This window comes from Colobus angolensis, unplaced genomic scaffold (assembly GCF_000951035.1).
Source record: "Colobus angolensis palliatus isolate OR3802 unplaced genomic scaffold, Cang.pa_1.0 Scaffold16, whole genome shotgun sequence".
Lineage (NCBI taxonomy): Eukaryota > Metazoa > Chordata > Mammalia > Primates > Cercopithecidae > Colobus > Colobus angolensis.
The window spans coordinates 2,450,642-2,477,038 of NW_012114710.1; the positions used below are offsets into that span (position 1 = coordinate 2,450,642).

Below are 26,397 nucleotides of genomic sequence, written 5' to 3' on the forward strand. Positions count from 1 at the left end.
AAAAAAAAAAAAAAAAAAAAAAAAAAGAAAGAAAAACCATTCATGACCCTATTTATTCACTCTTGCTAAATTTAAGTATGCAAAATTTTTATATTCTTATTAACTAAAGCCACATTATATAAAAGGCACTTACCACCAGCAATTTTAAGAAAATCTTCACCTGTTGCTTTGTAAACCTGAGAAAAGACAGAGAAGTTAGTGTTTCTGAGCCTATGTTAATTCTCATTCGTCACGTCCAGGGGTTCAGGTTTTGAGGACATACCTCAATATACCGAGTCCCCATGTGATGTTTGTGCCTCTGTAGTGCTAGGTCTCGGTGCTCCTCACTTACAAACCTAACCAGAGCTTCTCCATTCCTTCGACCCTGAGCATTCAGACAAAGTGCTGCACCTCCCCTTTGAGAATGATAAAACAGATAGCAAGTAGAAAAAAAAATACAGTGAGAAAAAAAAAAAAGATAGAGAATTCATTACCCCTTTGGGATTAAGTAAAATAGATATTGAAGAAAACCAACTTGGCAATATTGAGTCCTTTGAAGAATCTTGCAATATCTTGATCTGAAGACTGCCATGGTAAACCTCGTGCCCTGACTACGGTGTTATCATCAATAAGTTCCATCTTGCTGCTGTGGATGAAGCAAAACTTCAGGTTGCATGATAAATGCTAGCAAGTCAGACACCTATTACCCCCTGCAAGACAACTGCCTAGTTACACAGAATGTATTATTTGATGTTCAGACTACCAACACTACTCGATTTTCCTTATAACCTCAAAAATTATGTGGGTACAGCTCAAAGTACTGTCTAGGTGGTTCATTATAGAAAGATGGCTGACTGTGTAGGCCCAACACAGCTAGCTCACTCAGCAAACCATCTATCTATCAAAGCTGAGGAAGGCCAGGCGTGGTGGCTCATGCCTGTAATCCCACCACTTTGGCAGGCTGAGGTAGGTGGATCACCCAAGGTCAGGAGTTCGCGACCAGCCTGGCCAACATGGTAAAATCCCATGTCTACTAAAATTACGAAGATTAGCCGGGTATGGTGGTGTACGCTTACAATCCCAGCTACGTGGGAGGCCGAGGCAGGAGAATCACTTGAACCTGGAAGGTGGAGGCTGCAGTGAGCTGAGATTGTGCCACTGCACTCGAGCCTGGGCAATAGAGTGAGACTCCATCTCAAAAAAAAAAAAAAAAAAGAAGAAATGTTTGCTTGGCACCCTCATGTCCTGAAAGTTCCTAGAACTCCAAAATGTAGGTTTGAATTCACTCTCAAATCTAGACAGTATACATGTGGGGTTTAAATCCAGTTTAGCAGCCGAATTTAGGATCAGAATAAAGCTGACAAGTAACCCGCAAGAGGAATATGTGTGCATGGTAGGAAGTCTGCCATTAAAATATCCCCCACATCAAACCAGGGAGCCATCCCAGAGAATGTCCATAGAAATGCCTGTGAGTTCCTACATCTTAATGACTCACTTGCAAATCACTTATTATATATTTTGACACCTTTTGATGTCTCATCCCTCCTAAGTTCATATTTTCAGTTCTCTCAGGACATTTTCTTAATAAGTCACTTTCTTCACAACTAAATCGGCCTCAAAGTCTCTATGGGCAAAGCTGTCAGAAGTTTCTGTTCACTTCAGAGACCAAGCAAACACTCAATTCATTAGAGTGATTTACAAACAAACAGGTCTACCTGCGATCACTAACAGATACCACTTCATACTTCTCCCCAGCCATTTCCTTGGCTTTAAAGTAGAAACCTATATAGGTAGGCACAGTGGCTCACACCTGTAATCCCAGCACTTTGGGAGGTCAAGGTGGGTGGATCACATGAGGCCAGGAGTTTGAGACCAGCCTGATCAACATGGCAAAACCCCATTCTCTACTAAAAATACAAAACTTAGCCAGGTGTGATGGCACACATGTGTAATCCCAGTTACTGGGGAGGCTGAGGCACGAGAATCGCCTGAACCCGGGAGGCGGAGGTTGCAGTGAGCAGAGATCACACCACGATATTCCAGCCTGGGCAACAGAGCAACAGTGTCTCGAAAATAAATAAATAAATAAAGTACTTATAGAATGTATGTAAAATTTTATCTCAGTAAAAATTGTGAACTCTATTAAAGCCTACAATTTCTCCTTTGGAAATTTTCTAAGTGAAAGATTGGATAGTTTGGGGAGACCAAAATAACAATCACGGATACGAGCATATAATATACTTAAGGTCAGGGTGACTGAAGATGCCACTAAGTCATTACATTTTATTCCCAATATCCAAGCTCTAAGTAATACAACCTTCTTTTACAGATGACCTAACAGTGAGAAAGGATAGCTAAAAGGATTAGTAAAGTTTCTAAAATATGACAAGAATTAAGTGGCACAATATGAACAAAAACAAGTTAAAGGCCAGGTGCGGTGGCTCACACCTGTAATCCCAGCACTTTATGAGGTCGAGGCAGGCGGATCACGAGGTCAGGAGATCGAGACCATCCTGACTAACACGGTGAAACCACGTCTCTACTAAAAACACAAAAAATTAGCCGGGCGTGGTGGCTGGTGCCTGTAGTCCCAGCTACTCGGAGGCTGAGGCAGAATGGTGTGAACCTGGGAGGCGGAGCTTGTAGTGAGCCGAAATCATGCCACTGCACTCCAGCCTGGGCAACAGAGCGAGACTCTGTCCCAAACAAAACAAAACAAACAAAAACAAGTTAAAAAGCTCAAATAAATAGTACTCGAGCACTTACCAAGTCCCACTTTCAAACTTGTAATTCACTCTCTCTGGATCTGAAAACCTGTGATCTAAAAATGAGAACATGCAAGTCATCATTTAGTGATTAGGGAGACAAAGTTGCAGGAGGAAATTTGAGTATAGGTAAGAGAAAAATAGTACGAATTCTGGGACTGCACTACTATAAAAGCAATACTTACTATAAGGCTCTGAAATCATTGCTAAAATTATATTCCCCATATCTTCAACTTGAGAGGCTCCATATCGAGAGACTGAACTATTCTTCTCAAAATTTAAATCTGTGAGATTAAGTTAAGGAAACACTTTGGAAAGGTAAAATCAGGTTACTTCTAAATCAAAATTAAACCTATACCAAGCCAAGAGAGGGAAGATGGATCTAGCCATCTAAAGGATGGATTTCCTTTAGAAATCTCAAAATGGGCCGGGCACGGTGGCTCAGGCCTGTAATCCCAGCACTTTGGGAGGCCAAGGTGGGTGGATCACGAGGTCAGGAGATCGAGACCATCCTGGCTAACACAGTGAAACCCCATCTCTACTGAAAATACAAAAAATTAGCCGGGCGTGGTGGCGGGCGCCTGTAGTCCCAGCTACTCTGGAGGCTGAGGCAGGAGAATGGCATGAACCCGGGAGGCGGAGTTTGCAGTGAGCTGAGATCGCACCACTGCACTCCAGCCTGGGCGACAGAGTGAGACTCCATGTCAAAAAAAAAAAAAAAAAAGAAATCTCAGAATGGCTGCCTCCCACTCCCATCAGTCCTGAGATATTACCAGGAATACGACTTTTATCTATCCAGTTGTAGCAAATGAGTACTGAGCATTTTCGTTTTGAATCAAAGTATGCAAGAAAGTTAATTAGAATATTTAATTCTCTGAAGCTGTAAAGCACACACAAGGCAATGACCATGCCAATTTCAAGATATGGTGACATTATCAATACAAGGTATGAAATGACTTTTTTTGACCTAATGTTTGAGATGGACACCACAGATTACTGATGTGACATTACTTCCACATTGCCACTTTTGCTTAGAAATTCCATTATAGAACACTTTTGGAGCCCTGTAGGATAGTCCGCCTTTGATGACAGCAGATGCTAGTTCTAGACAGCAAATTTTGGAAACAATTCAAGCACTCAGAGTTAACACAGGCCAATGTGCTTCTTTACCAAAAGTATACTCTTCAAAACACATCGCTCGAAGTTGGTTTGAGGGTGAAACCAGGAATTCACATGAAGTTTTATGAATCTCTCTAAAATACGGATGTGTTTCCCTCAAATAGAGGCATACCTTGAAAATACGGTAGGCTTGGTTCTAGAGCACTGTATTAAAAGTGAGTATCACAATAAAGCAAGTCACAATTTTGTGGGTTTCCCACTACATATAAAAGTTATGTTTTGACTGTACTAAGTATTCAATAACATTATGTCTTTTAAAAAATGTACATGCCTTAATTCAAAAATACCTTGTTGCAGACGGGCACAGTGGCTCACACCTGTAATCCCAGTACTTTGGGATGCCGAGGCGGGAGGATCACTTGAGACCAGGAGTTCGAGACCAAGCCTGGCCAATATGGTGAAACCCCGTCTCTACTAAAAATACAAAAATTAGCCAGGTGTGGTGGCACATGCCTGTAATCCTGGCTACTCACGAGGCTGAGGCAAGAGAATCGCTTAAACCCAGGAGGTGGCGGTTGTAGTGAGCTGAGAACACCCCACTGCACTCCCACCTGGGCAAGAAGTAGACTGTGTCTCCAAAAATAAAAACCAACATAACAACTTTGTTGCTAAACATGTTATTCATCTGAGCCCTCAGTGAGTCAATCTTTTTGCTGCTGGAGGATCTTACCTAGATGTTGATGGCTGCTGATGCATCAGGGTGATGGTTGCTAAACGCTGGGGTGGCTGTGGCAATTTCTGAAAATAAGACAACAGTGAAGTTTGCCACATCCATTGCCCCTTCCTTTCATCAAAGATTCCTTGGTAGCCTGTGATGCTGTTTGAGGGCACAGGCAGAGTTGACTTAGTGTCATTCTTGGTTTTCTTTGTTGTTGTTTTTTTATTTTTTTGACAGTCTTGCTCTCTCGCCCAGGCTGGAGTGGAGTGGCACGACCTCAGCTCACTGCAACCTCTACCTCAGCCTCCCGAGCAGGTGGGATTACAGGCACGCACCACCATACCCAGATAATTTTTGTATTTTTAGAGATGGGGTTTCACCATGTTGGCCAGGATGGTCTCAAACTCCTGACCTCAGCTGATCCACCCGCCTCAGCATCCCAAAGTGATGGGATTATAGGCATAAGCCACTACACCCGGCCTCATTTTTGTATTTTTCAGTAGAGATGGGGTTTCACCATGTTGGCCAGCCTGGTCTTGAACTCCTGGCTTCAAATGATCTACCTACCTCGGTCTCCCAAAGTGCTGGGATTACAGACATGAGTTGCCACACCTGGTCAATTTAGCATAATTCTTCAGAACTCTAGGATTTTTAGAATGGTTAATGAGCATTAGCTTCAACTTAAAGTCACCAGCTACATTAGCCTGTAACAAGAGAATCAACTTTTGAAGCAAGGCATTGATTTATCCTCTCTAGCTATGTTAGTCCAGGATGGCATCATCTTCTAACAGAAGGTTGTTTCTAGTACATTGAAAATCTGCTGTTTAGTGTAGCTACCTTCATCAGTTAGCTAAATCTTCTGGGTAACTCACTGCAACTTCTCCATAAGCATTTTCTGCTTCACTTTGAATTATGTCGTAGAGATGACTTATTTCCTTCAATCTCATAAACCAATCTCTGCTAGCTTTTCTTCTGCAGCTTCCTCACTTTTCTCAGCCTTCATAGAAGTGAGGAGACTTAGGGCCTTACTCTAGATTGCACTTTGGCTTAAGGGAATGTTGTAGCTAGTTTGATCTATCCAGACCACTCACACTTTCTCCATATCATAGCAATAAGTATATTCCATTCAAATTACACTTTCCTGTCTTCTATAAATGACAAGTGGGACCCAGCCTTCTCATCTTTGCTCAGGTTAATACCCTATAATGTTTTGCTTTCTTATCATTCATATATTCACGGGAGTCTTCAAGAAATTTTCCTTTATGCAACTTGGCAAATCATCTGGTACAAAAGGCCTGGCTTTTGGCCTACTTTAGCTTTTGACGTGTCTTCCTGACTAAGCTTAATCATGTCTAGCTTTTGATTTAAAGTGAGAGATATACAACTCTTACTTTCACTTGAATGCTTAGATGCTACTGTAGGGTTAATTGGCTTAATTTCAATATTGTGTTTCTGGGAATAGGGAGTCCCAAGGAGAGGGAGAGAGAATGGGTAACTACCACTTGGAGCAGCCGAACACACACAACATTGACCAATTAAGTTTGCCACCTAATATGGCCCTGCTTTGCTGGCCCCAAAACAATTACACCAGTAACAAAGACCAGTGATTACAGATCGCCACAACAGAATAATGACAACGTTTGAAAGGTGACAGAGAGAGAAGTGAGCAAATGTTGTTGGAAAAATGGTGTCAATAGACTTGCTGAATGCAGAGTTGCTACAAACCTTTCATTTTCTTTTTTTTTTTTTTTAAATAAAACAAAACTGGGCAGACATGGTGGCTCACGCCTGTGATCCCAGCACTTTGGGAGGCCGAGGTGGGAGGATCACTTGAACCCAGGAGTTCAAGACCAGGCTGAGATATCAAGTCCTCATCTCTACAAAATAACAAATTGGCCTGTCATTGCAGCTACTCAGGAGGCTGAGGTGGGAGGATCGCTTGAGCCCGGGAGGTCAAGAAGTACACCACTGCACTCCAGCCTGGGTGACAGAGCAAGATCCTGTCTCAAAAATAAAAAAAAGACAAAATACATCAACTGTGAAGCGCAATAAAGTAAAGCACACGAAAACAAGGTGCAGCTGTGTGAGCAGACACTAATGTTCCACTCAAAACCTAACATTGACTTTCTAGCCCTTTAAAGCAAAAGGTTATTGACCTCTAATCTATTACAGAAGAATGGAGATTACAAAAAGATGGCCAGATAAAAAGGATGCCACAGGAATGTCTGTCAATCAATCTCAAAACAGAATATGGGGAAAATTTAGATTTGAAAGGAGTATAAAAATATATTCCATTCAAATTAAGCTTTGCTCTCATCTATTAATGGCAGGATTACCTAGCCTTCTCAACATTGCTCAGGTACCACCCTATAAGGAAAGCACTATTTTGTGCCAACTACTCCCTATTTCTTCCAATTCTCATAATAACCCTGACAGATAGATTATAGCAAAACCAAACAGTTGTAGAAACTAACTAAGGCTGGGCATGGTGGCTCACGCCTGTAATCTCAGCACTTTGTGAGGCCGAGGTGGGTGGATCACTTGGAGGTCAGGAGTTTGAGATCAGCCTGGCCAACATGGTGAACCTCTGTATCCACTAAAAATACAAAAATTAGCTGGATGTGGTGGTGCATGCCTGTAATTCCAGCTACTCAGGAGACTGAGGCACAAGAATCGCTTGAACCCGGGAGGCAGAGGTTGCAGTGAACAGAGATCATGACCACTGCACTCCAGCCTGGGTGACAGAGCAAGACTCCATCTCAAACAAACCACTGGGACTCTGATGTTCAGTAGTTCACCCAGTCACCTGGTTGCTGGGTAATGGAGGTGGGATTACACGACAGCTATGATTTGACTGTTGAGCAATAGTGTGTGAGAAGTTTTATAAATTCATAGATAAAAGTCAACGAAAGCAGACAGAGATCAAAAGTAAAAATGGAAAGCATTCCTGCCTGGTTAAAAATAGACTTGTAGATGAAGAATCATTTTAATGAATCCTACTTTTTAACTAAGAATATGTTCTTGGCCGGGCGCGGGGGCTGAAGCCTGTAATCCCAGCACTTTGGGAGGCCGAGACGGGCAGATCACGAGGTCAGGAGATCGAGACCATCCTGGCTAACATGGTGAAACTCCGTCTCTACTAAAAAATACAAAAAACTAGCCGGGCGCGGTGGTGGGCGCCTGTAGTCCCAGCTACTCGGGAGGCTGAGGCAGGAGAATGGCGTAAACCTGGGAGGCGGAGCTTGCAGTGAGCTGAGATCTGGCCACTGCACTCCAGTCTGGGCGACAGAGTGAGACTCCGCCTCAAAAAAAAAAAAAAAAAGAATATGTTCTTGACATTTGGCTACCTTGGTGCCACATAACATGTCCCAACACGTCTCCCTTTGAGCCATCACAACCAGGATCAGCCGCGCTAAGCTGTGTAACAACTTGTAAGTCACCCAAACTCCTGAATGCCCAAGCCATCTCCTTACACACACACACACACAGCCTCAGTAGGCCAGTTTCTTCAATCTATGATCCTTAGCATCACTGAAAACGAGTGAGAGAGGAATGAGAAAACAAGTTTTAGTAGTAATTCTTTCCCTTATCAATTTATAAGTATATATTGAATTACTTGCTGCACGTCTGATCTTGAGGGAAGGAAAGATGAGTCTGTGCCTCCTGATTTATAGCTCCTCATGCAACTTACTCATTCTGCCCTCAAGGCAGCCACAACAGTACAAACAGGCTTAGCCAGCTTTACAAATGAGAAATGCCTCAAGGAAATGAGGAAGGGTACAGGCAGAGGTGGTGGGAACAAAACTCATCATTTCAGGCTGCAATTGAGCAAGTAAAACTTTATATGCATGTTAGAGGAATCTAGAGAGACTTGGTCTATATATTAACAGGAGGGACACTTTCCTTATGACCACCACTGGTGAAACAGGCTTGAGGATTTAATTCACACTTGCATTAGCTGAGGATATAATTCAGAGAGAAATTTTATGAAGTTCATCAATATTAGCTTATCTACTTAAAAAAGTTATCCTTCCCAACTACCTAAAATTGGTCACATCTGGTTTCAGAACATCCAATTTTTACTTGTAAATAATATCTTTTCAAACTAAGTTTTTAATAAGGTGATACATTAACTCAGACAAGTTTAAACTATTTTATAATTACTCCAATTCGAAGTTTCATCTGAAAGCTGTTTTCCCTTGCCACAGAACCCTCACAAGACCTTAAGTCCATTCCTATGGTTTACTTTCATTTACTGTACAGTAACACAATTTCATGTCGACAGGCTTATAATACCTGTGCTAACGAACAAAGGAGTAGCTGATAAAACATAGCAAGAAAAAAAGAGACAAGTTGATTAGTCTTCCATCTAAAAACTGAATTTTCTAAAATCATGTGATAGAGATGTTATTCTTAAAAGAGTTGCCTTTATGGGCCGGGCGCGGTGGCTCATGCCTGTAATCCCAGCACTTTGGGAGGCCGAAGGGGGCGGATCACGAGGTCAGGAGATCGAGACCATCCTGGCTAATACGGTGAAACCCTCGTCTCTACTAAAAAAAAACCAAAAAATTAGCCGGGCGGGGTGGCGGGGGGCCTGTAGTCGCAGCTAGTCAGGAGGCTGAGGCAGGAGAATGGCGTGAACTCGGGAGGCGGAGCTTGCAGTGAGCCGAGATAGCGCCACTGCACTCCAGTCTGGGTGACAGTGAGACTCCGTCTCAAAAAAAAAAAAAAAAGAGTTGTCCTTTTTATTTTTATTTTTTGAGACTAGGGTCCTGTTATGTTGCCTAGGCTGGAGCGTGGTGGCTATTCATAGGTGTGATCCCACTACTGATCAGCACATGAGTTTTAATCTGCTCTGTTTCTGGGACAGTTCACTCCACCTTAGGCAACCCTCCACTCCACTCCCGGAGGTCGCCATATTGATGATGAACTTACTGTGGACACTGGATGGGCATATCGCACTACAGCCCAGAACTCCTGGGGTTCAAGTGACCCTCGCACTTCAGCCTCCGGAGGAGCTGAGATTACAAGCGTGTGCCACCAAACCTAGCTGTTAGCTTAATTTATTTATTTTTTCGAGACAGGGTCTCACTCTGTTGCCCAAGCTGGAGTACAGTGGCGTGATCTCGGCTTACTGCAACCTCCACTTCCCGGGTTCAAATGATTGTCCAGCCTTGACATCCCAAGTAGCTGGGATTACAGATGAATGCCGCCATGCCTGGCTAATTGTATTTTTTGTAGAGACAGGGTTTCACCACGATGGCTAGGCTGGTCTCAAAACTCCTAGGCTCAAGTGATCTGCCCACCTCAGCCTCCCAAAATGCTGGGATTACAGGCCTGAGCCACCGTGCCCAGTTTGGTTGCATAATTTTAAATTTAAGTTCTACATATAATCTGATATATTTTAAAGTGAGCTTTGAAGGAAACAAAAAATGTCACCATAAGAAAATATAACTAGAAGTCAAAACAACCAAAACTATTTAACACCAGCAATAAAATGCTGGGGAAAAAAATCTAAAACCTAGGTATGAGCTGAGAGGAGTGAAAAAAACGTAAAAATAAAATTAAAAAAAAAAATAGAGAGAAGCCAGGTGTGGTGGCTCACCCCTGTAATCCCAATACTTTGGGAGGCCAAGGTGGGTGGATCTCTTGACACCAGGAGTTTGAGACCAGCCTGGCCAACATGGTGAAAACCCATGTCTACTAAAAGTAAAGTTAAAAAATTAGCCAGGCATGGTGATGCACATCTGTAATCCCAGCAGTTACTTGGGAGGCTGAGGTATGAGAATCCTTCAAACCCGGGAGGTGGAGGTTGCAATGAACTGAGATCGCACACTGTACCCTAGCCTGGGTGACAGGGTGAGACTCCGTATCAGAAAAAAACAAAAACAAAACAAAAAAAACCTCAGACACAGATACACACATACTTAAAACCCTACTTTTGTCATATCCCAACCAGCTTTCTCAGGCTAATACAACCTTAGATTTAAACCTTACCTCCCAGCTTTTTTTTTTTTTGGTGAGGCAGGATCTTCACGCTTGAATGCCGTGGTGTGATTAAGGCTCACTATATAGCTTTGACATCCCGGGCTCAAGTGATCCTCCCACTTCAGCCTCCTAAGTAGCTGGGACCACAGGAGTGTGCTTCCACACCTAGCTAATTTTTAGATTTATTTTTGTAGAGACAGGATCTCCCTGTGTTGCTTAGGCTATTCTTGAACTCCTGGGCTCCAGTCCCCTTGCCTTAGCATCGCAAAGTGGTGAGATTACAGGCATGAGCCACTGCACCCAGCCTCTTACTCCTAGAGGGTAAAAAGTAAGATCCCTACCTAACAAATATTACTTCTTGGAGATATTATTGTACTGAAGAGTCATGCAGAAGGATCTCCAACAAACCTAGTAAGTCAATTATACCCTAGAAGAAATAAGATGGAGGTAGGGTCTCATTCAACAAAGGATATTACAAACTTTACTTTGGAAAAAGACACTTATATGGGATAAACAAATTAGGAAAAAGAAAGACTCCTTGATAAGTCTTCCAAAGCTTTCTAAAACAAAATGATTAATTTGAAATTTCCAAACTCCCATTTTAAAAGTAAAATATTTTATTTTTTTGAGATGGAGTCTCGCTGTCGCCCAGGCTGGAGTACAGTGGCACGATCTTGGCTCACTGCAACCTCTGAAGCCGAGGTTCAAGCAGTTCTCATGCCTCAGCCTCCTGAGTAGCTGAGATTACAGGTACCTGCCACCACACCCAGATACTTTTTGTATTTTTAGTAGAGACGGGGTTCCGCCATGTTGGCCAGGCTGGTCTCAAACTCCTGACCTCAGGTTATCCACCTGCTTCGGCCTCCCAAAGTGCTGGGATTACAGGCGTTACCCACTGTACCAGGCCAAAATATTTTATAATTAAACCACACTTAATTAACATCAGTCTGAGGGCTGGCAAGGAATATGCAGTATTTCTAGTCACTTCACTCACTGCAGATGACAGACCAGTGTCCTTGCCGATTTGGCTCATGTCACGCCAATGTGATGCCAGAGATAATTCCTTCCCCCTCCAGCTAACAAGGTCAACTACTGGCCCAGCTTATCTGTATACTTGATGATATATTATATATATTAAAATCCCTTTCATACACAGAAAAGTACCAAGGAGGATTCAGTGTTAGCCTTCACCTTTACAGCAGGGCAGTGAAGGTTTGTAAAATTATAAAGCCCCAGCTCATTTCACTGTTAGAATGAACTCCTAACCTTCAAGTTTACCTGTACTAACATGTAGCTAACACTTTGAAAGGTCTACATCTAGTCTAACATAAGGTTAAAAAAAAATTATATGTGTAAAATAGTTTATATAAGTTTTAAAACAATAAGGAAGTAATTTCCAAAGTCCCTTACCAGCTGTTTTTCCTGTTCTGAGACACCCGAAAACCGGCTAGGGTCCACAGGATCAGTCAACATTGCAGAGTGTGGGGCAGGCTAACCACCAGCTAAGTGGCAGCACACACTATCTCATTAATCCTTATACAATAGTCTTACCCATTTTAAGATGGGGAAACTGAGGCTGAGGGGTCAAATAAATTACCCCCAGTGTTCATGTTCTTAACTACTATCCTATTATCCCCAATTGTAACCTATAGGAAAAACAGGCTAATGTCACACACTGATAATAGAGCACACATATGTGCACACACACCCAAATCCTTTACACCCCCCAAGAAGTGATGAAACATATACACCCTACTAACCTTTGAATGGGCAGGCATGAGCAGTTTAGTGATTTTTCCTGATAATGAAAATTTGCCCTAGTGAAATGGTAATCGTAATCATGTCAAACAGCACATATGAATGCAATACCCTATCATGGAATACATATTGTACAAAATTAACTCTACTGCTTTACGGTTTGATATGTGCTGAGCAAACACAGGATATTAACTTAAAAGGGAGATAACCTATTTGAGGTAGCCAGCGTGCCTCAAATGATTGTATGCATTCGAAACTATTTCACCTTGTATATTGTTGGATGCTAGAGCATCTAACTTAAAGACAAAGCCTCTAAGCCTCAGTTTCCCTAGTGATAAAATGGGGATGAAAGCTCCCCACTGAGCCGTTCATGGCATATGTAGTAAGCAGTCAATTGATAGTTTTTTTCACCTGTCCTCCTTACCATACTTTCAGAAAAAATAAAATCTTAATAAATGCTTGGCAAAGGGAAGTAAACACAATATTAGAAGTCTTGATTAGTGAGAATAAGTAAGTTCCGGACAAACAGCTAACAAAAAGCAGGTTAAGAAATCAGGAGGAAGTAATTCCATCCAACATTAGTGGGGGAAAAAATGAGTTAAAAAAAATGAATAAAAGAATTCATTTACACAAATGTCCTTTCAGCAGGAGACAACTAGTATTAATTTCCCTAAGGGATCTAAGCTAATTAAAAAAAAAAAAAAAGCCCCAACCCCTATTATCACACCCTCAACACCCACACTTGATTAAGTACATGTAATCCACAGTTTACCTGCTAGATGAGGTCTCTCAAGCTAGCATCACATGATTCAAAAGCAGGCAACAATGCAACTGGAATAACTCAAAGGCCTAGTATCAACATCAGAAATGTGTTTTAGGACCAGGCACAGTGGGTCACACCTGTAATCCCAGCATTTTGGGAAGCCGAGGAGGGCAGATCACCTGAGGTCAAGAGTTCCAGACCAGCCTGGCCAACATGGTGAAACCCCATATCTACTAAAAATACAAAAATTAGCTGGGCATGGTGGTGCACGCCTGAAATCTCAGCTACTTGGGAGGCTGAGACAGGAGAATTGCTTGAACCCAGAAGGTGAAGGTTGCAGTGCGCAGAGATTGCGCACTGTACTCCAGCATGGGCAAGGCAGAGACTCTGTCTCAAAAAAAAAAAAAGTATTTTTGAACAAATACAAAGACAAAAGAGGGAAAGAAGTGCCAAAAATAAGAACCAGAACTACACTCAAGAAATTCCTGGCCGGGCGCGGTGGCTCAAGCCTGTAATCCCAGCACTTTGGGAGGCCGAGACGGGCGGATCACAAGGTCAGGAGATCGAGACCATCCTGGCTAACACGGTGAAACCCCGTCTCTACTAAAAATACAAAAAACCAGCCGGGCGAGGTGGCGGCGCCTGTAGTCCCAGCTACTCAGGAGGCTGAGGCAGGAGAATGGCGGGAACCCGGGAGGCGGAGCTTGCAGTGAGCTGAGATCCGGCCACCGCACTCCAGCCTGGGCGACAGAGCGAGACTCCGTCTCAAAAAAAAAAAAAAAAGAAATTCCTGGTCAGGTGAGGTGGCTCATGCCTGTAAAACCAGAACTTTGGGAGGCTGAAGTGGGTGGATAACCTGAGGTCAGGAGTTCAAGACCAGCCTGTCTAATATGGTGAAATACCGTGTCTACAAAAAATACAAGTATCAGCCAGGTGAGGTGGAAGACTCCTATAGTCCCAGCTACTTGGGAGGCTAAGGCAGGAAAATCGCTTGAATTCGGGAGGTAGAAGTTGCAGTGAGCCAAGATTGCGTCACTGTACTCCAGTCCGGGCGACACAGTGAGACTATCTCCAAAAAAAAAAAAAAAAAAAAGAAAAAAGAAAAAAATTCCTAAACCCTTTCTTTATCAAAATGGTCCTACTTTTTCATTAACATAGCACTTCACTTACAAAGCTTTCATTTTGGAATACTCAAGATTAAAGTTTGGCTCGGCAGACACTAGTAACTCCCAGGAAAGCAAAGCTGCTGTGTGGCAGTGTATACTCAGCTCAGACTTTGTGACTCTACAACTTGGGTTTTAGTCTCCTCTTCCATTAGAAATACACAACATTGGCCTGGCACAGTGGTGCACAACTGCAGTCCCAACTACTTGAGCCTAGGGCACAGGAGTTTGAGGCTACAGTGAGCCATGACCATGATAGCATTACAGCACCAATGCACTCCAACCTGAGCGAAAGTGAGACTTTAGGGGGAAAAAAAAAGTGACCACACTATAATTTTCTTTCATCTTCCATAAATGCCTTGAAATACTGCATATTATTCAAGTTCCACTTATGTTCTTTTAAATGCAAGGCCTGGTTGCTTTCTCTCACCATTCCCCCTGGAAAAAAGTCTGCCTTAAACGCAAAAATTGCAGTGAGATATAAAAAATGACTCTCTTCCCATATGATCCAGCAATCACACTCCTTGGTACTTACCAAAATAAATAAAAATCCTAGGCCGGGCGCAATGGCTCACGCCTGTAATCCCAGCACTTTGAGAGGCCGAGGAGGGCGGATAAAGAGGTCAGGAGATCGAGACCATCCTGGCTAACATGGTGAAATCCCGTCTCTACTAAAATTACAAAAAATTAGCCGGGCGTGGTGGTGGGCACCTGTAGTCCCAGCTACTCCGGAGGCTGAGGCAGGAAAATGGCATGAACCCGGGAGGTGGAGCTTGCAGACAGCCGAGATCACTGCCGCTGCACTCCAGCCTGGGCGACAGAGCAAGACTCTGTCTCAAAAAAATAAAATAAAATAAAAATGAATAAAAAACACCTATGTCCACATGAAAACCTGCATGTGATGTTTATAACAGCACTATTCATATTTGCAAGAACTTGAAAGCAACCAAGATGTCCTTCTGTAGGCGAATAAACAAACCATGTTTGGATAAACAAACCATACATCCAAACAATGAAATTCAGTGCTAAAAAGGAACTATAAAGCCATGAAAAAACATAGACTAATCTTAAATGCATATTATTGGCTAAAAAGACAATCTGAAAAGGTTACATACTACATGATTCCAACTATATGACCTCCCAGAAAAGGCAAGACTACAGAGACAGTAAAGATTGGTGGTTGTCATGGGTTAAGGGAGAGGGAGGAATGATTGGCCAAAGTACAGAGGAGTCTTAAGGCAATAAAACTACTCTATTAGGGATAAGACTTTAAGGTAGCAGGTAAAAACACAAAACTAAGCAAAAAAACATTATTCTGTATCATGCTATTACTACAATGTACTCTGATACAACAATGGTAGATAGATGTCATTATACATTTGTCAAAATCCATATAATGTACAAGACTAAAAGTGAAACCCAGTGTAAACTATGAGCTTTGGGTAATAATGACGTGTCAATGTAGGCTCATCAGGTGTAACAAATGTACCACTCTGGTATAGCACTTTGACAATGATGGGGCAAGTGGAGAGGAGGAGAGGAAGAGGGAGAGAATAACAAAGGTTCTATAAGAACACTATACTTTCTGCTCAATGGTGCAGCATGTTGACAGTGGGGCAGTGAGTGAGAGAGAGTGTGTATGTATGTGTGTAACAAGGGTTATATAGGAACACTCTATACTTTCTGCCCAATTTTGCTCTAAATGTAAAACTGGTCTAAAAAATAAAGTTGGGGCCGGGTGCAGTGGCTCACGCCTGTAATCCCAGCATTTTGGGAAGCCGAGATGGGTGGATAACGAGCTCAGGAGTTGGAGACCAGCCTGGCTAACATGGTGAAACCCCATCTCTACTAATAATACAAAAATTAGCCAGGCATAGTGGCAGGCGCCTGTAATCCCAGCTACTTGGGAGGCTGAGGCAGGAGAATTGCTTGAACTTGGGAGGCAAAGGTTGCAGTGGGTTAAGATCGCGCCATTTCATTCCAGCCTGGGTAACAGAGGGAGGCTCCGTCTCAAAATAATAATAATAATAATAAAAAGTTGAGAGTACAGGCACAGCAGATGCACCTGTAATCTGAATTTCTCAGGAGGCTGAGGCAGGAGAATTGCTTGAGTTCAGGAGTCTGAGACAAGGCTGGGTAACATAGCACGACTACATCTCAAAAAAATAAAGCCTACTAATTAAAAAATAAATGAGGCCAGGATATGGTGGCAAACAGCTATAATCTCTGCATTTTGTGAGGCCAAGGCAGGAGGATGGCTTGAGGCCAGGAGTTTGAGAACAGCCAGGGCAAAATATGAGGAACCGTCTCTAAAACATGAAAAAAATTTTTTTTGTCTCACTCTGTCACCTGGGCTAGCGTATAATGGTGTGATCTCGGCTCACTGCAACCTCTGCCTCTTGGGTTCAAGTGATTCTCCTGCCTCAGCCTCCTGAGTAGCTGGGATTACAGATGTGCGCCATCATGCCTGGCTACTTTTTGTATTTTTAGTAGAGAGGGGGCTTCGCCATGTTGGCAAGGCTGATCTTGAACTCTTGACCTCAAGTGATCCACCCACCTTGGCCTCCCAAAGTGCTGTGATTACAGGCATGAGCCACCTTGCCCAGCCAAAAATGAATTATTAAAAATTTTAAATTTACTTGGATATAAAGTTAATAAAGCATGTTTCCAATACTTAGAATACTGTGACATCACTGAGGGTCCAAACTGGTATTTCTGTATCCTCATTTAAAACAACCAATCAAGAATACAATTATTTCACAACCAAAAAAATTAAACACTTCAACCTGCACATTCTCTTATCTGTTCTTCTCCAGGTGTTTACAGAAGCCCCTTTCCCTCCCCCACTGGTTTACCAGGTGAAACAGGTAATTCCTGAAGAGTAAATGACCTTCTGTCCACTTGGCAAAACCATGTTTAATGACTATAGATCTCTCAATTCAGTGTCACTTTCATATTGGCAAGGAAAATGTTTAATGCTCTGAAAGAACAGAACAATTCTTCAGTTCAGACATTGTAGAAATACTTTGCACAGATGAGCACAAGTTGATATTTAGATTGGACATAATTGCTTTTAGCCTCAGAAATTGGTCTGGTAGCCTAGTCAGGGAAATTAAGTATTCCTCTGAATAGCAGTCATAAAATAACTGACCACAGCAGCAACGTAACACAAAAACCGTTGCTCAGAAAGCTTATTAGCATTTCTAACTTGTTAAATGAGAAAGACATGTACAAGTATGATATTAAATATTAAAACATTTAAGAATAAAATCCACTTTTTTTGAGACAGGGTCTTGCTCTGTTACCCAGGCTGGAGTGTAGTGGCACAATTACAGCTCACTGCAGCCTCCACTTCCTGGGTTCAAGCAATCCTTGCACCTCAGCCTCCTAAGTAGAGCTGGGACTACAGCCTTATGCAACCATGTCCAGCTAATTTTTTTTATTTTTTGTTGACGTTGTGTTTCTCTATATTGCCCCGGCGCAATAATCCTTAATACACTTCCTTTCCTTACTGAAGTTGTTTTTTTCATTTTTAAAAATATTTTTATTTCATTTTACTTTTTGTAGAGATGGGTTCTTGCAATAATGCCCAGGCTGGTGTCAGCACTCCTGGTCTCAACCCATCCTCCCTCCTCAGCCTCTCAAAGTGCTGGTATTACAGATGTAAGCCACCCCATCCAACCAGAAGTTGTCTTTTTCTAAATTAAGATAGCTTATTAGATTTTTCATCCACTGTCTTCTAATTTTTCTCTAGGTACTCTGGCTATTTTGTAGAAGACCAACTATCTGCATCAAAAAGTTTTATACTTAAGAACTGAATTGTGTTCCCCACCTCGCCCATGTTGAAGTCCAACCCCCAATTTAACTATCTGGAGAGATGGTCTTTAGGAGTTAAGTTTAAATGAGGTCAAAGGGTGGAGGGGTCTAATTAGATAGGGCAGTGACCTTGTAAGAAGATAACTCCTTCTGCTATCCCCCCAGAAAAGGTGGCTAGCTACCTGCAAGCCAGGAAGAGCCGTCACCAGAACCTGACCATGCTGACACCCTGATTTTGGACATCCCAGCCTCCAGAACTGTGAGAAAGTAAATTTCTGTTGTTTAAGCTTCCTGGTCTATGGTATTTGTTATGGAAGCTTGAGCTGTCTAATACAACATTCAAACCAACAGAACAACCAGTGAGAATGTTTCTGCTGTACCAACCTTTTAAACAAAATTCTTGTAAGAATTCTATCACAGTGAACTTATTCCACCCTCTTCCCAACACTAGTGGTCATGCTAAGCCAAAATTCCAGCTAACTGACTCCAAGAAGAAGGCAAATGAAAATGGATTTGACCTGTTTACAAGTAGTTATGAAATATATGCAAGCAAACTTCAATCAGGAAAAAAAATCCTGAAGTAACACAAAAACTAGGCTTTAGTTCCTGAAAATGAATGAGAAAGTTTGGGAATAAGCACCTACAACCCACAAGTTACTGAAGGTAACTTAGTTTTAACTTCATGATGACTCTCACAGTGGCTTTTGGGAAGCCACCCAAGGCAACAATTACTCAACTTTACATCTGATATATTAGCACATGCCTGCTTATTAGTTAGCACTTTAAAGACTTAACGAATGTAAGATGATGGGTCATTTGTGATTATAGATTTGTAATTATAAAATTACTTTTACAATATATCATGCATCAAATATATTATTTTGGTAACTAAAGAATGTGGGGAACAATCCAGACCCCCATTTTATCATCTTCAAAGATGGCTTATTATAATTAGCATAATCTTGTATTTGAAAAACTCAGGGGAGGCTAAAAGAGGGACCAGTGAACTGCAGTTTGTAAAGGGGATATATCCACTAATTAAATTATTTGACTTCATTCTAAAGAAGCCAAAATAAACCCTAAAATCACAGTAACCAAGAAAAAGTGGCCTTAGAATCTGCACTGAAGTCTTCATGTTCTTTCTCCAGCACACACACACATTACATAATCTGAATCCTATTCTACATGTGATCACCTCACCAAAAAATCCATCTGCAAATCCATCCAACCATCTGATTAATTATAACTACTTTCCAAGATGTCTATAATTGTGTTAGTTTCTCAGCAGAGCAGACAAATTTTGGACAGGCCAATTTTATCCATATGCTGACAAAATTTAAAATGTTTGAAAGTTTCTTGAATTACCATTTTTTTCCTGGAACTATCTTTCCAAATGATTCTTGAGTAATGATTTAAAGGATACACTCTGTCATTGCGGCAACATCCAGTTTGTCAATATCAGGTGAACCAGGGCAACACTTCTTGAATTCTTTTCGAAGATCAAAAAAGGAATAGAAGCATTCAGGTAATAGTACATTCTGAGGAAGGACAAAGTAGATACTGTTAATAGGTGAATTTGGTTCAATGTTTCTCTTACAATTAGGAACCTAAAAATTGAAATATAAGCATATTTTACAATGGAAAAAATTTAAATTTTAAAGTAAGAGTCGTTTTATTTTTAAAAGTTGGTCCTGTTTCTATATTAGATCCTATGTACAAGTCTCATGAAAAAAAATTCTTGTTTTAAGGCAGTGGATTACCATGTTTGTGCTCTACTATGCATTCCATTCGAAACAATTCTGAAGCTGTGATACATTTGGGCTGTTATACTTCATATTTTCCGGCTGTTACTACTACTCTTTTTTCCAGCCATAACCATTTTAGAACATCTGTATTTTCAGACAGCACTAGCAGCCCTTTCAGTTTTCATACAGATGCGGGATTAGATTGTAAAACTGGGTAGTTCTAACTATTGGGTTCTAATAATGCATATTTTCAGTAATAAGTGAGATTAGAATAGAAAGTTCCTGATTAACTGAAAAGGCTTATTTTTGTGCCAAATAATAGTCCCACATTAGTCTTCTTGACCAATATTGTAGCTGTACCTTTGAACTCAAATTATACTTCAAACAAAAACAAAAACAAACTCACAAATCCCAAAGGCAAAGGAGAAATTGTTACCTGCTATTCTTAGCTATGAGCACCACTACTGTGGCTATTAAGCAAAGCACAGCTGTCTGGACCAATATTACACTATTGTTTCTTTTGTTTTTTTCTTAACAAAATAATTCAGCATTGAATAACTTTTAAAGACAATCCTTTTAAAAACTCAATTTAGATTTTTCTTAAAATTTCAAAATTGTTTGTGTTAATTTGCTGGGAACTTTTACCCATTTTTACATTAGAACGTCAAGGAAATTAAGACTTTTAAATGTTAAATGTTCATGCAAAATGTCTCCTCTCCAAGTTCCTTTATTGGATTTTATTAGATGTGACCTATTCATGCTATATTCTGAAATCAGTATTGCTGCATCATGGTCACAGCTTTTAAAAAAGTTAACAACCAAAAGAATCATGAAACCTCCCTATTATCTACAAAGATGCTCATTTAAAAGCTGTTTGTAAGGACAGTAACTCACATGTTCAACAATAATCAGTTTAAGTTGTTGTGTCCGTTTAAAATACTGAGTATTTTATATAGTGCTTATAACAATGTTGATGTTCTATTAAATAATGTAGGCTAAAAGGCTTATGCAGTATGAATGCTCTTTGTAAATAATGCTTGTCTACAGAATTCTGGAAGAATATATCCAAATATGTTCATGTTAGAGAAGAACATTTTAATGTATTGAGTGGCAGGATTATTTCACGTTTTGCCATTTTCCCTTTTCTTTAATGAATATACAGAATTACTTTCACTATAAAATTGTTTTAGTTTCTGTATTTAATCAAAATCCTAATAGTAGTGGCTGAGGAAAAAGTCTTACTTTTTCTCCAGATGTTTTCCTATGCCCAAAGCAGTCCACCTAAATAATGAAAACAGCTATTTTCCTCTGGCCCAACAGAAAAGATTAAGTCTTGTCCTTCTGTTGTGAGTCTGGGAGGAAAAAAGTAATCCTTACTTATCACTATTTCTGGTAAGGATGTAGCAACTAGTCTAGCATTTAATTTTTTAAAAAAATTCTTCCCCTTTTATCAAATAATTACTAAGACTCATATAAAAGGAGTGATTTCCTGAAGACATAAGAACTTGAGTTACTCCTTCAAACTTTTTAAATTCTCATAATATATTAAACGAAATAAAATCTGTGCTTACTTGCCTGGGTCATTTGTCAGTCTACATCTTACATTGCAAGCCTTGCCTCATACAGGTACCTAAATATATTCTACTTCCATCTTTTCAAGCTCAGTGCCTGCTTACCACAACAAAAAGTTACAGCTCAAACTAATTTAAGTTGTTAAGAGACAGTATATTAGCAATGATTGGCTACACTAGGTGGGTTACCTCTGCTGTTCCTTTTCCCACAGCCCCTTGGTATTTATCTAGGGAGATAAATCACATTTTACCTATAGTAAGACTGTATTTCTCTCACTCTGTAATCCTCTCTATGTCAGAAAAATGAACAAAGGTAAAAGATGAGGGTGACCCTTTTGTTTTGATGCAAGAATCAGTTTTGAACATTTACTTAAAATCAGACAAAGTGAAGAGTGCTATGATTGTGGTTTCACTAGATATAAGGTTGTCTTATTTAAGTAGCCTTTTTAATGAAATGATTAGAAATACAACTTTAAAGGTTTAATTCTTTTTTCCTTCCTTTCTAGGATTTTCAACACAAATGGGAATATTATGACATAATAAAAATAGTTCTTTCCTCTCTATAGTTATTTTAAATGTCAAAAATTCACACTCCATATTAGCTTTGGGAAAGGGAGAGTGTCATGCATCTTGAAAATTGGACATAAACAAAGAGACTATTTTAAGTCACCAAAGAGTATCTTTGTATATACATAACACCAAATTTACATTTTAATAATTTTTAAGAGTACGGTTCAGTAAAATATTAAGTACATTAACGTATTTTGCAACCATAACCACCATCCATTTCCAGAGCTTTTTCATCTTCCCAAACTGAAATTCTGTACTCATTAAAATAACTCCCTATATGCATATTTTTAAAAACAGAGAAACTTGAATAAACTAAAAAATTTTAAAAACTTCCAGTCACCCCAAAGATCCAACCATTTTTTTTTCCAGAAGCCAGCACTCTTACCTTCTTGGAAGCCTCAGGATGCAGGATTTGCCTGACATGAAGCTGCCCATCAGTACAGAGACAGAAAGAAGTCCCTACTCCAATATTCAGTTCATTGCTCACTGACTGGTTAAACTGCAAGAACAAGATACACACAGGGATGCAACTGATGCACGATTTACAAACTCTGCAAAGTAACTCCCCTTGGCGATAGCCAGAGAAAACTGAGATAAGGGCCCTGATGGGGGACACCGGTGCTGGGGCAACCTTGGAAAGACAGACTCCTTTCCCACAGACCTCCTTGCTTCCTCAAGGTAGGAAAGCTTTCCAATCAATCCGCAGTTCGCGCCCAGGAGAAACGTGTCAATGCATTCTCCCTTCTGTTTTTACAAAAAAATTCACTTAAGACTTAAGTCAGATGTCTCATTTCATCAGCAGGTTGCCTTCAGATTACATCATTCCCTAGTATTACTTTTTGTATGTTTGGATGTGCCAGGCTTAAGATGCCAGCTTCTGATAAACAAATACGGGTACTGGGTATACAGATCTGGAAAAAAGTCTTGGATGAATACACCCCAGAAAGGATAGCTTTCTCTTATAACTCGAGGCTCCTGTGCTAGAGCAGAGGTCGTGAGAGCGCAGAGCATTCATCCTGTGCACAGGTGTTTAGCGCCCCGCCCTACCCGATTCGGCACCCGTCAGCACCCCGGAACAGCCGGTTTTTAGGTCACCCCAGTCCTAATAAGGGGATTCCATCAGTTCCGCAGTGACCCAACGGGCAGCCTTGCACGTTCGGACCTGAAAAACCTCCCTGGCACTGGGACCAAGGCCACTAAAGAAATAATGACGGACTGAGCCTGTCGTTGGGAGTTCAGAAGCCTGAAACCAGGCAGGCACCTTCAGGTTCCAACCCAAACTGTGCTACTTCTTGCACACCCGCCGGGCCCGCCTGCACGTCTAGGCCACAGCGCCCCCTGCCCGAAGGCTGTGGGCCCAAACCCCTCAGGGGAGCGGCGCGTCTAGGGTCTGGACCTGGAGATGGGGGCGCTAGGATTCAAACTCAGCACGTCAATCAATTGGCAAAATGGAGCTGACTCTCCAGCTCCAGTAACTACTCTGGAAGCAACTCGAAAACTAGTGAATGTCGGTCCCAAACCCTGGGGGCCGGGAGGTGAAGAGAAGCAGCGACCCCCGCCCAAACGGTGCGCTCCGGCCCTCAGACTGGGCTCCCACCCACGCGGCCGGGCGGGAGTCTTGCCACCCTGCTCCGGGAACACGCGTGGGCCGCCCTGAGAGGGCGTAGGGTGCGGTGGGGTTGGGCCCAGGCTGGGGTGGGCGGCGTGACCCGGGGCTGTCACCTGTCGGAGGGCTTGGTCCAGCTGCGACGCCGAGGACAGGCTTTCGACGTCTATTTTAGTTTCTTCTTTGCAGTCCTCCGTCAGTTCCAACTGATCCGGTCTAACTAGTACTTCGTGCAACTGTCCCACCTCCGAAGGTAGAGAAGCAGGGGTCAATTTCCCTCAATTTCGGAGCTTCTTTCTGCACCCTCCTCCCTTGCTCCCCTGCTGGGGGGACCCGCGCCTCTCTAGGAGTCCGGACGCAGAATCAAAGCTCTTGACTCGACATCGGCTCCAGTGCGTTCCTGGCCCCCCGCCCCATCCCCCACCCGATAGGTCGGAAAGGCCCTGGAAGTGGACCCCGGGGCCTCCGAGACCCCACCTCGTCTCGGCGGGGCGTCCCCCAACGGGCAAAGAACCAGGCTCGGTAGCGCTGGCCTCCCCACCTGAGCCAGGTTGCGGAGGACTGAAATGGCTCCAAGGCAGTTGGCCAACAAGTTTGGTATTACTCTGGCTTCCCTAGGCCGCGGGTCCAGACTCACAAGCGGGCAAACAGGGGCACTTATTTACCTACCTCCACCCCCCTCCCCGCCCAAACCTCTACCACAAACTTCTTGCCCCATTCCTTGCATTTAGACGAAAACGTGAAGAAATACCTTCTTGTTGGCCAGATCCACGACTTTCCAGAACAGCAGGATCAGCTCCTTCTCATCCGAGCCTAGCTTGGCCCCGGTGGCCCCAGCAGTGATCCCAAAAAGCACCACCAAGTAATCCGGAGAGGCCGTCATGACGATAGGTGGGGAGGGGGAGAAGGGGGGGGGTCGGGAGGAGGTAAGGCGGGGTGGAAGTGAGAACGAAAAAACCTGTGCTAAACCCTCTTCTAAGAGAAAAAGAAAGAGCGCCCACCCCCCCTCCTCGCTGCTGCTACTGCAAAAGGCGGTAACCAACCACCCAAGCCCACACCTGGCCGGTGCTCCACGCCCAGGGCAGGAAAGGGGGTGGGAAGGAGGGCGCAGGAGGCCTGCCCTTTTTGTATTCAGTTGCCCGGGCGTCTATGCAAAAAGCCTGGAGCAATGCTGCACCCCCGGGAGGCACGCAATGGCTGAAAGCTTTTCTGTTTTGGGATGTGGCTCTACCTGCCCGCCCCTTCCCCCTCCCCCACGTGGTGCAGGTAAGAGACACCTGGCGGCGCCGGCCCATTGGCTCCTTCAAACCACGACGTGGCAGCGGTGGGGGAGGAGGCCGCTTGGGGAGGGGGAAGAAGGGGCGGGAGACAATGGCTGGATGAATGAAGAGGCCAGGGCGAGAGAGGAGGAGGGGGAGACGCGAGGGGCGGGGAAGAGGCGGTTGCCATCCAGAGGTAGACGAGGCCAGACGGGAAAAGGGCTCAGAGAGGTAAAGGGCGCGGAGTAGCTGGGGGGAGGGGTCCCCACTGGAGGTAACTGAGAGGTGCGGGCGGTGGCGGGGCTCGGAGAATACCGGCTGAGGGGAACGAAGCTGAAGGTTCTGAAGGGTCAAGCGAAAAGGCCAGGTACAGGGAGGCGAAAGGAGGCCAGAGGTGAGGCCCAGGGCGCGGAGCTGCCCAGGGCGCGGCGCCGGTGGAGGACGAACTGCTGAGGGAGGGACCTGCCAACCGCAGCCAGGAGGTGGCGGGGGCAACTGCCCATCCCCGGAAAAGCCGCTCCCGAGCCAACACACCTTTCAGTGCAAACAGCAGGAGAAATCCTGCGAGCCCTCCCCTTCTCCGGGCAGGAGCCCGGGTGCACGCTCTTCCCAAACCCGCCGCGGTGCCCACCTTCCGGAGAGGAACCCCGCGCACAGCAAAGCCGGACGCCCCGGGCTGGACGCCCAGCCACCTAGTCACGCCCCAGGACGCAGTTACTCACCGCGCGCAAAGCAGCTGGGGGACCCCACAAGGAAACTCGGGCACTGTGGAGCCCGTTCCTTTTTCTCTCAACTCTAAATGCTCTGTCTGGTTTGGTCCAGCCTGCTAGTTTGAAGCTGGAACACCCTCCAGGGCTGGGGCCCATTTTCTTTTATTTGCCTTGGGCCCCAAATGAAAAGCATCTATCCGCATGCCTAATAAAAGTTTTCTTAAATCGGGCCAAGCAGGCTTTTTCCCAGGTTCTGCGCCCTGACCCCATTCCCTCTGCTTATGCGTTTGGCATTGTATTGGAGTGTGTTGACCAAGCTCCCAAACAACCTCGCTTGCTCTATCTCAGTTTGGTCTGCCCAGAGGCTCGTGCCCCCTCACCATCACCCCCAGCCACCACATCTGTGGCAGTATGTTGTTGGGTCTTGTTGACATTTTGGAGAGAAAAGCGCTACGGGTGAAGTTTTCTCGGGTTATACATCTCAAAGCGATTTGTTCTTGGGAACAGAATTCCTGTCTGAAGTATTACTAATTCGGCTCCAGGTGTCCAGCCCCGTTCATATTCATGATGTGAAACGGGCAACCATGCACCTAGCCCTGCCGAACCCACTCCGGGTACAAATCCTTTCAGAACGCGTGCCAAGGGAAGCTGGAGACCTGGCTTTCCCAGTGGGGGTTCAGGCTCCCGTGATGGGGGAGAGGAGCCCGAGGTCCGCGCCGTTTCCTGGCAGGAGAAGGTGCAGGCGGAGGCGGGGCCTCCCGTGATGCAGGTGGCAGCTCGCGTCCCCTTAGAGCGGGCGAAGGCCAGCGTCCCACACTCGCAGCGCTGCGACGGCGCTCGAGACCTCCCTCGTCCGCTGCTTGAGTT

General features: G+C 43.4%; 1 protein-coding gene across 5 annotated transcripts in view; it reads right to left on the reverse strand.

Moving 5' to 3' along the window:
* The window catches only part of ESRP1 (epithelial splicing regulatory protein 1), a 73,325-nt gene extending 48,639 nt beyond the window's left edge, over positions 1-24,686 (reverse strand). For 4 of the 5 annotated variants that reach the window (XM_011937018.1, XM_011937015.1, XM_011937017.1 and 1 more), the window contains exons 1-9: positions 24,313-24,624; positions 23,678-23,806; positions 22,341-22,454; positions 19,493-19,607; positions 2,930-3,028; positions 2,746-2,800; positions 515-625; positions 263-395; positions 134-176 (exon numbers count right to left, since the gene is read on the reverse strand). In XM_011937018.1, the coding sequence (XP_011792408.1) occupies positions 134-176; positions 263-395; positions 515-625; positions 2,746-2,800; positions 2,930-3,028; positions 19,493-19,607; positions 22,341-22,454; positions 23,678-23,806; positions 24,313-24,444 (931 nt within the window). In that variant the 5' untranslated portion in view covers positions 24,445-24,624. Of the gene's footprint in view, positions 1-133; positions 177-262; positions 396-514; positions 626-2,745; positions 2,801-2,929; positions 3,029-19,492; positions 19,608-22,340; positions 22,455-23,677; positions 23,807-24,312 lie in introns of all 5 variants that reach the window. The other variant, XM_011937016.1, reaches the window with a different exon arrangement.
* Positions 24,687-26,397: the final 1,711 nt, after the last annotated feature.